The following is a 13,632-nucleotide window of genomic DNA, read 5'->3' as shown; positions in this document are numbered from 1 at the left end:
TGTGCCCCCTTTTGCAGGACAGCAACCATCTGGCGGAGCCTGAGCCCCTTCTGGGGGGAGGAATACACCGTGCACTTGCCCCTGGATTTCCACCATCTGTCCTTCTACGTGCTGGACGAGGACACGGTGGGGTGTGTGTGCTGGGGACCCAAACCTGGGCGTCTGAGGGAAGGCGGGACACCCCAAAGCACAGTCCACATCTGCGCCCACCTCGCCACGGGCAGGACAGAGGTCCCTGACTTGGACCCTCACCTGCCTGCCTTTCTGTAGGCACGATGACATCATAGGCAAGATCTCGCTGAGCAGGGAGGCCATTACAGCGGACCCCCGAGGTGGGTGAGGGTGCCAGGCAGAGGGAAGGGGGCTGGCGCTTGCCGGGGCATAGCAAGCAGCACCGGGCAGCACAGAGCCTTCGGGGGAAATTATTTTGGTTGTTGCTTCTGTTTTGAATTTTATTGTTTTTAGTTTGTATTATTTATCTTTTTGGCTGTGCTGGGTCTTCGTTGCTGCATGGGTTTTCCTCTAGTTGCAGCGAGGGGGGCTGCGCTCTCGTTGCCGGGCACAGGCTTCTCATTGCAGTGGCTTCTCTTGTGGTGGAGCAGGGGCTTCAGTAGTTGTGGCTCCTGGGCTCTGGGGCACAGGGTTAGTAGTTGTGGCTCATGGACTTAGTTGCTCCACGGCACATGGGATCCCCCCGGATCAGGGATCAAACCCGTGTTTATTGCATTTGCAGGCGGTTTTTTTTTAACCACTGAGCCACCAGGGAAGCCCAGTTTTAATTTAATTCATTTATTGAGCAGTTAACTTATTTACATTCAATATTCAAAAGATACAGATAGTGGTGGAACTGTCCCTCTTGTCCCAGCTTCTCCGTTCTCATCCCCCGTGTTGTCAGTTTCTTGTATGTCCTTCTAGGGACATTTTAAACCTGTGCAAGCAAGGGACTTCCTGGTGGTCCAGTAGCTAAGACTTCACATTCCCATGCAGGGGCCCCGGGTTTGATCCCTGCTCAGGGAGCTATATCCCACGTGCCACAGCTAAGAGTTTTCGTGCTGCAACTAAAGGTCCCGCATGCCGGGACCAGCGCAGACAGAGCCATTCTGCGTGCGCATGCTCAGTCGCTTCAGTCACATCCAGTTGTTTGCAACCCCATGGACTGTAGCCCGCCAGGCTCCTCTGTCCATGGGATTTCCCAGGCAAGAATACTGGCGTGGGTTGCCATGCTCTCCTCCAGGGGATCTTCCCGACCCAGGGTTCGAATCCATGTCTCATGTCTCCTGCATAGGCAGACAGGTTCTTTACCACCAGTGCCACCTGGGAAGCCCTGTGCCCACTCTATTGGTGAACAAACTGAGGCACAGGGGGTTAAATAACGTGCCCAAGATCACAAAGTGATTAAGCGGGGCAGCTGGGATTTGAACCAAGTCGTCTAGTTCCAAGGTCTGTGCTCTTTCTACGATATGGGTTTTGTTCTCTGCTTATAGAAACAGGGCTTCCCTGGTGGCTCAGATGGTAAAGTGTCTGCCTACAATGCGGGAGACCCGGGTTCAATCCCTGGGACGAAAAGATCTCCTGGAGAAGGAAATGGCAACCCACTCCAGTATTCTTGCCTGGAAAATCTGTGGATGGTGGGGCCTGGTGGGCTATAGTCCATGGGGTCGCAAAGAGTCAGACATGACTGAGCTACTTCAGTTTTTTATTTTTTATAGTAATAGGACTCCATTAAGCACACTGTTCTATATCCTGTCTTTTCACTTCGCCGTGTATCTTGGAGATCTTTCTCTGCATTCTTTGCTCTTAGTATGACTTCATGGCACTCCGCTTTGTGGATGTACCATCATTTATTTGGCTAAGTGCCTTCTTGATGTGCACTTGGGTTACTGACAGTGTTTTCCTAGTTCAAACAATGCTGCAATGAATAGCCTTGTACAAACGTGGTTGCACACATCATGCACGTTTATATTAATTAAAAAAAAATTGACTGTGCAGTGCAATATGTGGGATCTTAGCTCTCCAGCCAAGGATCAAACCCATGCTCCCTGCATTGGAAGCAAGGAGTCTTAACCACTGAATCGCCAGGGAAGTGCCCATATATGCCAGTTATATCAATCAGCATAATGAATTCCTAGAGGTAGATTTGCTGGATCAAAGAGTATCCACATTAGCACGTTTGATAGTGATTATAGTTATTGTTAAGTTACTCTCCAGTTACTTAACAGCTAACAGTTTAATCTACCCTTTAACCTTGTCAACAAATGCCAGACTTTTGGATCTTGAAACCGATAGGTTAAAAAATTGGCTCGTTGTGTGGGCTGTTTTGCATTTCTGTATAAGTAGGTTTGAAGACCTTTTTATATACTCGAGTCTCTTTATTTCCTCTTTTTTTCTGTCTATTGTTTATTCATATTGTATGTGTATTTTTCACCCACTGGGTTATTTGCCTTTTCTTCCTTTTTTTGTGGGAGATCTTTATATATGAGGAAAATAAACTTTGTCACATTAGCTGCAAATTTTTTTTCTCCTTGTGGCTTATATTTTGACTTTGCTTATCATTTTTTCCAGTAGGAAATTTGCTTCTTTTTCTGCAATCAAAATTTGTGTGTGTGGTGGGGGGTGCACGTGATTTTATGTAATGCCTAGAAAGTCCTTCTCAGTCCTGATATTAGGACAGATTGCTTTATATGATTCTTTCTAAAAACAATTTGTTCCCATATTTTTTAAACAGTCAAGTCTTTGATCTATTTGGAACTTACCCAGATACAAAGTATCCAATAGAGACTGAACTTTACTGCTTTGATCTAGATGATTCTTTGTTATCTTGACACCATTTATTGAATAATATAATAATATATTTTTGCATCAATGAGCATTAGTTGACAGCACACTATGTTCCAATCATTATAATCATCACTCGTATTTAGAGAAGGCTTATTATGTGCCAGGCACAGTGCTAAGCACTTTACATTTAGTCCACACAATACCAAGTGTTGGTGAAGTGAGGTGAGATGGAACTTCACTTTTCTAACTTGATTATTGCAACAGATACCTAATCAAGTTAGAAAAAGCTGATGGCATCCTGGACTTGGGAATGATGAAAGAGATAGAGAGGCAAAGTAGAACTCATACTTCTGGCAGCATGGGGGACCAGATCCACAGAATGGCTCTCTGGCCACATAACAGTGAGATCCTAAATTAGATGCAATTCCTAACACCTTGTTGGAAGGATGTGAAGAGGATTCAGTATTCCTCCATTTGCATGCAGGCATGTGTGCTAAGTCTCTTCAGTCGTGTCTGACTCTTTGCGACCCCATAGACGGTAGCCCGCCTGGCTCCTCTGTCCATGGGATTCTCTAGGCAAGACTACTGGAGCAGCATTCCATGTGCTCTTCTATTCCTCCTTCTACCCCTGGTGAATCATGAGCTAAAACCTAATATGGAGTGGTGAGCAAGAGGCAAGGGAGTAAGGAAGGATTTCCCTGAAAGTTAACGTCAATATCAGATTCACAGTCAACAGACTAAATCTTAGGCCAAGGGGAAAGTGGCTTTTACTGAACCTGAGAATTCCTCTTCAAAGATCCTAAGCAACTGCTACTCCTCTCCAGGGATAAGCATCCTCATGTTAAATTTCCCACAGAGTGAGCTCAAACAAGCATGACTTCACAATCAAAGATCATCACACACACAAGGAAGTGAGCCACCAAGAGCAAGAGTCAGCAGAAATGATGACCATCAGATTTAGACCCGTAAAGAAAGACTTTAGACTTTGTATTTATGATATATAAGAATTTTAAAAATTCAATAAATAAAATTTAATCACCCGAAAGGGCCAGGAATAACCATGATAAATTAAAGCAATGCATTAAAAAAAAATAGACTGACTTGGAAGAGAACCAAATCAAATGCTTAGAGATAAAAGGTACAATTGTTGACCTTAAAAACCAAGTGGATGAGTGGCACATCATTCTTTCAGAGCTGATGTCAGAATTAGTGAACTGGGAGAGAGATCTAAAGAAATTATTTAAACTTCAGCTCAGAGAAATGAAAAGCTTATAAGAGAAGTTCAAGACATGGAAAATAACTGAGAAAGTCTCTGCTGCTGCTGCTAAGTTGCTTCAGTCATGTCTGTCTCTGTGCGAACCCATAGACGGCAGCCCACCAGGCTCCCCCGTCCCTGGGATTCGCCAGGCAAGAACACTGGAGTGGGTTGCCATTTCCTTCTCCAATGCATGAAAGTAAAAAGTGAAAGTGAAGTGGCTCAGTTTGTCCAACTCTTAGCGACCCCATGCACTGCAGCCCACCAGGCTCCTCCGTCCATGGATTTTCCAGGCAAGAGTACTGGAATGGGGTGCCATTGCCTTCTCTGGAGAAAGTCTCTATACCAAGCAGGGTTTTTTGTTTTTTTTTTTTTTAATCCTTACCTAGATATACTGTGGGGAGACTGCAAAAAACATCAAAGACTTAGTCTTAAACTTGGAAAAGATAGACCATTCATGCAAGATCAATTATTAGGCTGAAATGACTTCCCAGTAACTACAACTGAAGGTGGAAGTCAGTGGAACAGTATCTTTAAAAAATTTTATTTAGTTAGTTTTAATTAAAAAAAATTTTTGGCCATGCCACTTGCCATGTGGGATCTTAGTTCCCCGACCAGGGATTGAACCCATACCCCCGCCCTGCATTGGGAGTGCAGAGTCTTAACCACTGGACTGCCAGGGAAGTCCCTGGAACAGTATCTTCAATGTATTAAGAGAAATGAGAGATGGAGAGAGAGAGAGAAAGAAGGAGAGGTTAAGATTGAGAAGACCAAGACTGACTTGATTGATTCAGGTCGAGAGCCTATAAGAAGGCTCAGAGATAGGAATGCCCAAGTGTTTTTTTTTTTTTTTTTTTTCCCTGAGGGGAGAGTAAATGACGGAGGGCTTTATATACTAGGATGAAGAGTGTGATAGTACATGGTTAGGGGCACTGCTGCCTGTATTTGAATCCTAGCTCTGCAGTTTACTAGCTCCCTGCTTGCTGTGCCTCTTTTTCCTCATCTGGAGGTGGGGATAATTACAGTACCTATAGCAGAAGGCTAATGAGAAGTCCGTGACTTGATATCTTTTAAATGTTAACTGAATTTTTAAAGATAATGCAATGCCTAGACGGTGGTAGGTGCTTAATGAATGCTGGTGCCTGTGCCCTCCAGGAATCGACAGCTGGATCAACCTGAGCCGTGTGGACCCAGACGCGGAGGTGCAGGGTGAGGTCTGCCTGGCTGTGCAGACGCTGGAGGACGTGCGGGGCCGTTGTCTTCACTGTCACGTGCTCCAGGCTAGGTATGGTCATGATGGGGGTGAGGGTGGGGTGGGGGGGTGGTCTGAGAATGAGCAGGAATCCACTGGACTCCTCCCAGCTGCCTTGAGACCACCTCACTCCTGAGATACTTCTGGGCTCAAAACCGACATTCTTTATAAGGCAAACAGTCCAAGCTCACCAGGTTGCAAGTTTCTTGGGTTAAAGCATGAGCAAAATCTTTGTTGGGTCCCCAGTGACCAGCAACCAAAGGCCAGACACTCAGAATGACCAGGCAGATGGGTGTGGAGATGTGTTAATCAAATCATAAGTGATAGACACCCAGTTTATACTGGCTCAAGCAGATTGGCTCGTATGAATGACATGCAGCTTTAGGCATGGCTGGATCCAGGTGCTCCAACAGAGACATCAGGAATCTGTAGACATAGATTCCTTGGGTGTCTTTTGTATTAACTTTATTCTCAGACAGTTTCTCGGAGAAGGCAATGGCACCCCACTCCAGTACTCTTGCCTGGAAAATCCCATGGATGGAGGAGCCTGGTAGGCTGCAGTCCATGGGGTTGCGAAGAGTCGGGCACGACTGAGCAACTTCACTTTCGCTTTTCACTTTCATGCATTGGAGAAGGAAATGGCAACCCACTCAGTATTCTTGCCCGGAGAATCCCAGGGACAGTAGGCTCCTGTCTATGGGGTCGCACAGAGTCGGACACGACTGAAGTGACTTAGCAGCAGTAGCAGCACTTTCTCCCCAGGTAGGGGCAAAGCTGACCCTAACAGCTCCAGACTGGCCTCCTACCAATTTGGCAAGTCCAATGAAAAAACTATCTTTCACCATTTCCAACCAATATCCTGGGACTAACTCTTATTGACCCAGTTTGGAGTACCTGCCTATCGTTGAACCAATTACATTGACTCTGATTGGTCAGACCTGAGTTGCAAGCCCCTTCCTGGCAGAGAGGGAGGAATCAACCCACTCAAGGCATGTGGGCTGGGAGAAAGGGACAGGCAGGTCCTGTCCCAAGGAAACATCAGAAACAAGATGGATGCAACTCCTGGGATACCCATCTTCCCTCTTGTCTATCACTCCTCTCGTTCTCAGCTGTGCCATGACTCTATTTCTTTGACTATTTCCACTCCTTTCACCCTCCCATGTCTTATTTTGTTTTTTGCTCATGTTTTTCCCCACACCTTACTCCCTTTATTCTTACTTTTAGGCCAGTCCTCACCCAAGTTGGACTAGGTCTCTATTTCTTCTATTTCTAGTTTGCTCTGTGACCTTAAAGCCCTTTCTTGCCCTCTCTGTTGCCTCTCCCACTGCTTCCAGATTTCTGTCCCCAGCTGGAGCTCCCTGGAGATTGAATGGAGTAGCAGGCAGGCATAGGACAGGCAAAGGGACTTTTTTGAGGGTAGGGACTCCTCACTTACTCTGTGCCCATGGCCTCCTCCCCAGCTACAAAGGATCCTTGCAAGTAGGAGAGGGACCGATCGCTGTCGCTTAGCAACTAGGCTGGCTCCTAGGAAACCAAAGAAGGCTTTGGATGCCAAGCAGGGTGGGAGAGAAACAGCAGGAGGAAACAAGCAGCCCCTGGGTGTGTGGGGGAGAGGGTCCCTGGATTTGGGGGACCTTGAGAAGGAGGGGTGGGAGAGGCTGAGACTTGGGTTGTCATGGCAACCAGAGGCAGGGGGTCCCTTCCTCATGCCTTTTCTTGGTCCTAGTGTGGTTAGGAGTGTTTGTTGAGTGAATGAGTGAGCTGAGCACTCTTCACATGTCATCTCATCCCTTAGCCCTGTGAGGTCAGTCTGTTATTACTCTGATTTTCCAGATGAGGAAATTGAGGCTCAGGGAGGGCAAGTGACTTCTCGCAGTGTAACTCAGCCAGTGAATGGGAGAATCCAGGCTATGAACCCTGGCATCTGGCATCTGGTCTCCCATCCATGGGCTCCAGGGAAACAGAGGCTCCCTTTCCCTTCCTCACTGCACCTTCACCTGCTGCTTTGTGATGTTCAACTTGACCTTTCTGCGCTTCAGTTTCCTTACCTAGAAAACGTGGGCATAGTAATGTGTCCTCATAGGGTAGCGTTAATCAAAAGGAAGATACCAGGTTTGGACAGGCCTGGTGAGGGATGCTCTTTGCTAGATCCCTACAAGGTACTATTGTGTTGTCTTGGAAATCAGCAGCATTTGAATTGTCTACCCTGAACCCCTTCCCCAAGGCCTGGGTCTTGGTCCTTAAGGGTCCTGTGACCCCCCCATTCCTTACCTCATCTGTCCCCAGGGACCTGGCCCCCCGAGACATCTCTGGCACGTCTGACCCATTTGCACGTGTGTTTTGGGGCAGCCAGAGCTTGGAGACTTCGGTAAGTGGTGGAGCAGAGCTGGGAGACTGGGGCATTAAATGACTTTGGGAAAGCCACTTAACCACTCTGAACCTCAGCCTTCCCATCTGTAAAATGGAGACAAGAATGGTCCCATTAGCTCTCTCTGTCTCTCACTCCCTCCCCTCCCAGACCATCAAGAAGACTCGCTTCCCATACTGGGATGAGGTGCTGGAGCTGCGGGAGATGCCAGGTTCCCCATCCCCTCTGCGAGTGGAACTCTGGGATTGGGACATGGTTGGCAAGAATGACTTCTTGGGAATGGTGAGCACCCCCCAGACACCCTCCATGGCTCACCACTGCCTCCAAGGGGGACTGGGGAGAAGGGCTGGGCATCCTGGGGCTCACTTGGAAGGGTAGATGTGACGTTTGCCTTATCAGGTACCTTGGCCAGGCCTGGGTGACAGAGTCCCATGATCCCATTGGTGCAGGAACCTACCTAAGGTCATAGGGTGGGCCCAGATTCTTATTCCGGGATGAGAGTACGCAGGCTGACTGTGTGCTTCACTGTGCTAAGTGCTTCTCCAGCATCACTTCATTTATATAACCTTGATGGCCACTGTTAAGAGGCTGAGACCATTGCTGTCTCTATCTTACAGATGGGAAGACTAAGGTTCAGAGAGGTGAAGTGGCTTTCCCAAGGTCATATGATTAAGAAATGGCAGAGTCAGTATTTGAGTTCACGTCTCTCTGAATCCAGAATCTAACTCTTACTCCTGGATGCACTGGGCTCAAGGTCTTTCTCTTGGAACTTCAGTCTCCCCATCTGTAAAGTGGGTATGATTTTTCTTGCCTCTCAGGAGTAGTGAGTGGATGTATACTCAGCATTTTTATTTTGACAGTTTTTTTTGTTTTTTTGTCTGGGTCGCATGACCAGGAATTAAACCTGGGCCGTGGCAGTGAAAGCTGAGTCCTAACCACTAAGCCACCAGGGAAATCCTGAAGCTGCCAGTTTTTAAAAGGAGGCAAGATTAGAGTAAATAAGAGGGAGACTTGGTCATGGACCTCCCTTGAAATGACCACATGCTTCACCAAAGTCATCAAGGTGTGTAAAATGGTGCCGCTGCTTTGGAAAAGTCTGGCAGTTCCTCAGTAGTTAGAGTTACCACGTGACCCAGCAATTGCATTCCTGGATGTGTACCAAAGAGAAAGGGAAACACATATCCACATACAACATTGTACGTTAATGTAAATAGCAGCATCATTCATAAATAGCCAAAGTAGAAACAGCTCAAATGTCTATCAATAGATGAATGAAGAAACAAAATATAGTATATTTACTCAGCGGAATATGTGGCCATAAAAAGCAATGACATCCTGACACATGGATCCTGTGACATTCATCCTGACACATTCATCCAACAATATGGATGAATTTTGAAAACACAATGCTAAGTGAAAGAAGCCTGTCCCAAACTCTCCACATATTACATAATTTCATTTATCAGTTCAGTTCAGTTCAGCCGCTCAGTCGTGTCCGACTCTCTGTGACCCCGTGGACCGCAGCAGGCCAGGTCTCCCTGTCCATCACCAACTCCCGGAGTTCACTCATGTCCATTGAATCAGTGATGCCATCCAACCATCTCATCCTCTGTCGTCCCCTTCTCCTCCTGTCTTCAATCTTTCCCAGCATCAGGGTCTTTTCAAATGAGTCAGCTCTTCCCATCAGGTGGCCAAAGGATTGGAGTTTCAACTTCAACATTAGTCCTTCCAATGAACACTCAGGACTGATCTCCTTTAGGATGGACTGACTGGTTGGATCTCCTTGCAGTCCAAGGGACTCTCAAGAGTCTTCTCCAACACCACAGTTCAAAAGCATCAATTCTTCGGTGCTCAGCTCTCTTTATAGTCCAACTCTCACATCCATACATGACTACTGGAAAAACCATAGCCTTGACTTGACAGACCTTTGTTGACAAAGTAATGTCTCTTCTTTTGAATATGCTGTCTAGGTTGGTCATAACTTTCCTTCCAAGGAGTAAGTGCCTTTTAATTTCATGGCTGCAGTCACCATCTGCAGTGATTTTGGAGCCTCCAAAAATAAAGTCAGTCACTGTTTCCACTGTTCCCCCATCTATTTGCCATGAAGTGATGGGACCGGATGCCATGATCTTCGTTTTCTGAATGTTGAGCTTTAAGCCAACTTTTTCACTCTCCTCTTTCACTTTCATCAAGAGGCTTTTTAGTTCCTCTTCACTTTCTGCCATAAGGATGGTGTCATCTGCATATCTGAGGTGATTGATATTTCTCCCGGCAATCTTGATTCCAGCTTATGTTTCTTCCAGCCCAGCATTTCTCATGATGTACTCTGCATATAAGTTAAATACAAGAGAATCTATAAAGACAGAAAAATTAGTGGTTGCCAGGGACTGGAGAATGCGGAGTGTTTGCTAATGGATATAGGCTTTCTTTGGCCAGAGGATCTGATAGAAAATGGTCTGAAATTAGTGGTGGTAGTTGCGCAACCTGTAAATATACTAAAAACCACTGAATTACTTTAAATTGGTGAATTATATGGAAAATTAATTATATCTGCATAAAGTTGTTATTTAAAAAGAGAGGGGGAGGGTGGGACTTGACCTTCTGGACTATCTTTAAGCCTTTTGATAGATCGAAGTTTTGCCCCTCAATGGAGCTGAAAATAAATTCACTCCAGACATGCTGTGTCTAGCCACTGTGTGACCTTGGGCAAGTTACTCCACCCCTCCGAGCCTCAGTTTCCTCAATTGTATATTAAGTGCTCTCTGGAGGCCTTTGGTACCCTGGCAGGAGCTAATAATCGGGAACTGGGGGACGGAGTGTTGCCGTCGTTGTGTAGATAGAACACGGTGGAGGAGGAGGAGCTGACCCTGGGTGGGCTTTGCCACCCCTCCTTGGGTGGGCAGTCTAACTCTTCTTCCAGGGCCCAGCAGGGCAGAGCTCTGCTGAGGGTCTGTGTGTCGCCCCACAGGTGGAGTTCCCCCCACAGGTCCTGCAACACAACCCGCCCAATGGCTGGTTCCGCCTCCTGCCCTTTCCCAGAGCAGAGGAGGATTCTGGGTAAATGTGGGTACAGTGGGAGGAGGCCGGGCTGGAACCATGTTGAGTTCCGTCTTCTGCTCGCAGGCCAGTTCTTATGGGTGCCCACGTCAGCCCACACGCTGTCACCAGGTCCCTTCATTCATTTAACAGACGCTTGCTGAATGTCTCACCACGTGCGTTTACATGCGTCCAAATGAGTTCACCTTATTCCCATCCACCTGCAAACACATCAGTTCAATCTGATGTGTGTGCAGAAATTCTGGTGCCTCCACACCCATCCACACACCTGTTCACACCATCCGTTCCTGTATACATGCGTTTACACTGGCCTTGTCTTTCTACACTGGCCAGATCTGTTTACACTGCCTGCCTGTGTCCATTCCTGTTTACACCTGTCGATACCTGTTCACCCCTGTTTATGCTGCCCACGCCTGTTCACACCTGCCCATACCTGTCTTGTCTGACAATTATCCGTGCTCTTCACTGGCGCTCACACCTGCCTCTCTTGCTCCCCGCCCCTGCTACATACTTACGCTCTTTTTCCTGTGTTCTGGCCCCGGCCAGCGGGAGCTTGGGTGCTCTGAGGCTGAAGGTGCGCCTGACCGAGGACTCTGTCCTGCCCTCACAGTACTACCAGCCGCTCAGGGAGCTGCTCATGGAGTCGGTTCTGGGGCCAGCAGAGGTGGGTGCGTCACTGGGGGTGTGTGTGGGGGGATCTGGATCATGGCCACCCCCTGCTTTAGGGATGTCTAGCTGAGCTCTTCTGCTTTGAGGTCCCAGGGCCCCAGGCCACCTCTCCTGCCTCCTGTCCTTGTGCAGGAAGATGCTGCCAGCCCCTTGGCTGTCCTGGAGGAGCTGACCTCGGGGGACTGCCGCCAGGAGCTGGCCACCAAGTTGGTGAAGCTCTTTCTGGGCCAGGGCCTGACTGGGCCCTTTCTGGACTATCTCACCCGGCGTGAGGTGGCACGGACCAGTGAGTTGCCTGCGTAACCACCCCCAGGCATCACTCCCCAAGGATGGGTCTGCAGAAGGTCTCAGAGAGAGGTTTGGGGAGCTCAGGTAGAAGACAGGCTGCTGTGTCTTTGTGTGTTGGGGCAACAGGGCCTAGGAACCCCCAGCCAGCTGGGAGCATGGTCTTGGGTTCAGGACCTGGTTTTACTACTCGTGTGCTGTGTGACCTTAGGCAGCTCACTTAACCATTCTGGGCCTTTGTACCATGAAAGGAGTTGGTGTGGCAGATCTCCTCGATTCCTGAGGCTGAAAAGATCATGACCACTGCCCCCGCCCCCACCTGGGGTGGGTGGGGTGAGATGGATCCAGCCCCCTACATCCAAGCAAACGCTTCTCTCTGTCCTCTCAGCTGACCCCAACACCCTCTTCCGTTCTAACTCCCTGGCGTCCAAGTCAATGGAGCAGTTTATGAAGGTGAGTAGGTGAAGGCCTGGGGGGTTGGTGGGCAGTCCGGCAGCTGCTTCTCCACGGGGACTCCCTTCCCAGTGCTTACTTGGAGCCCAGAGCTTGGCTGGCCTCAGATGGCCCTGGGCAGCCGAGCTGGGGGACTGGTGGCTGGCCTCACCCTGAATTGCACCCCCACCCCAGCCCAGAGGCAGGCTTCCACCTCTCTCTGAACCTCTCCCTGCATGGTCCCCCCTGCCCCCAGCTCATGGGCACACCCCGGCCTCACCCTCAGCCCCGCCCCGTGTGGTGCCCCCTGCCCCCAGCTCGTGGGCATGCCCTACCTGCATGAGGTCCTAAGGCCGGTGATCAACCGCGTCTTCGAGGAGAGGAAGTACATGGAGCTGGATCCCTGCAAGATGGACCTGGGCCGCACCCGGTGAGCCAGACCTGAGGGATGAACCCGCCACAGCCCCCTCGTCTGCCTGTCAGACCTGTCAGGCTGGGTCTGTGCCTTCTGCCACCCCACCCCTCCTTCCTGCTTGGGAGCCCTATGTTCTACAGTCTCACAGCCTCCCCTGAGAGCAGCCAACCCCTTAGACCGTGTGGTGCGGTGGTTCTAAGCGGGCCTCTGAGATATGAGTGCCCTGGGTTCAAACCCCAGCTCTGCCATTACTGGTGGGTGGGTTATTTCAAGCCTCGTGAATATCTACCGGATGGACTATCGGGAGAATGAACTGAGTCATCCACACAAAGCCCGGCACTAACCAGTGCTCCAGAAGCACTGTTATTTCTGTTATTGCGGTAGTGGTGGCTGAGGCCCCTGGGGGAGGGTCTGTGGCAGAGGTTGGCCTGCTGCAGTGCTTGATGACATGGGTTAGGGAGCAGGGCAATGACAGGGTTGTGGGGGTCATTCCATTTCTCCTGGGCTCCTCTTTTCTTTCCAAGACTTTTTTTCCCTCCAGCTCAGCGAATTGAACACAGGGATTGAACCCAAGTCTTCTGCATTGCAAGCGTATTCGTTACCTTCTGAGCCACCAATTCACTTTAAGTAGCCTGATGGTTCCCATTTAACAGATGAGATTGTTCCCATTTAACAGATGGCTTGTTCCTACCAAGTCATCAGAGTTGGCTGCTGGGCAGTCCACAGGGGACCATGGTGGAGGTAGGAAAGGGTCTTTCCTTCTCTTTGGGCCTTGCCCAGCAAGTGATACCCACCCCTTCTGACCACCCGGGAGCAGGCATTAGGACCCCTTTTTACAGACGAGGAAACAGCCTCAGAGAGGGGGAGGTCACCTGCCTAAGGCAGTACAGCTGGGAAGTTGCCAAGTGGGGATTTGAACGCAGCCCCTGAGTAGAAGGGCAGAGTCCATCTGTGAAACCCCAAGGCCAGGGCTTTTCCCAGAATACCTGGCAAAGACAGTGGGACTCAGTGGGTGCCCGCAGGGAGCAGGGGCATCTGGGAACTGGCCAGGGCAGGGTGCAGACAGACTCTGGAATTTTTATCCTGAGTTCTAATCTATGTTCTGCCACCTATTGGCAAGG

At 49.0% G+C, this 13,632-nt stretch overlaps 1 protein-coding gene across 1 annotated transcript in view; it reads left to right on the top strand.

Annotated features, from left to right (window-relative positions):
* Positions 1-13,632, top strand: part of RASAL1 (RAS protein activator like 1) — a 32,518-nt gene that overhangs the window by 8,147 nt on the left and 10,739 nt on the right. Inside the window, exons 3-12 of the mRNA XM_069558056.1 lie at positions 18-131; positions 271-332; positions 5,189-5,318; positions 7,572-7,653; positions 7,804-7,935; positions 10,622-10,710; positions 11,257-11,374; positions 11,512-11,665; positions 12,053-12,117; positions 12,414-12,526. Coding sequence (XP_069414157.1) covers positions 18-131; positions 271-332; positions 5,189-5,318; positions 7,572-7,653; positions 7,804-7,935; positions 10,622-10,710; positions 11,257-11,374; positions 11,512-11,665; positions 12,053-12,117; positions 12,414-12,526 — 1,059 coding nt within the window. The remainder of the gene's footprint in view (positions 1-17; positions 132-270; positions 333-5,188; positions 5,319-7,571; positions 7,654-7,803; positions 7,936-10,621; positions 10,711-11,256; positions 11,375-11,511; positions 11,666-12,052; positions 12,118-12,413; positions 12,527-13,632) is intronic.

Source organism: Ovis canadensis, chromosome 17 (genome assembly GCF_042477335.2).
Source record: "Ovis canadensis isolate MfBH-ARS-UI-01 breed Bighorn chromosome 17, ARS-UI_OviCan_v2, whole genome shotgun sequence".
NCBI lineage: Eukaryota > Metazoa > Chordata > Mammalia > Artiodactyla > Bovidae > Ovis > Ovis canadensis.
This window is presented reverse-complemented; position numbering and strand designations above follow the sequence as displayed.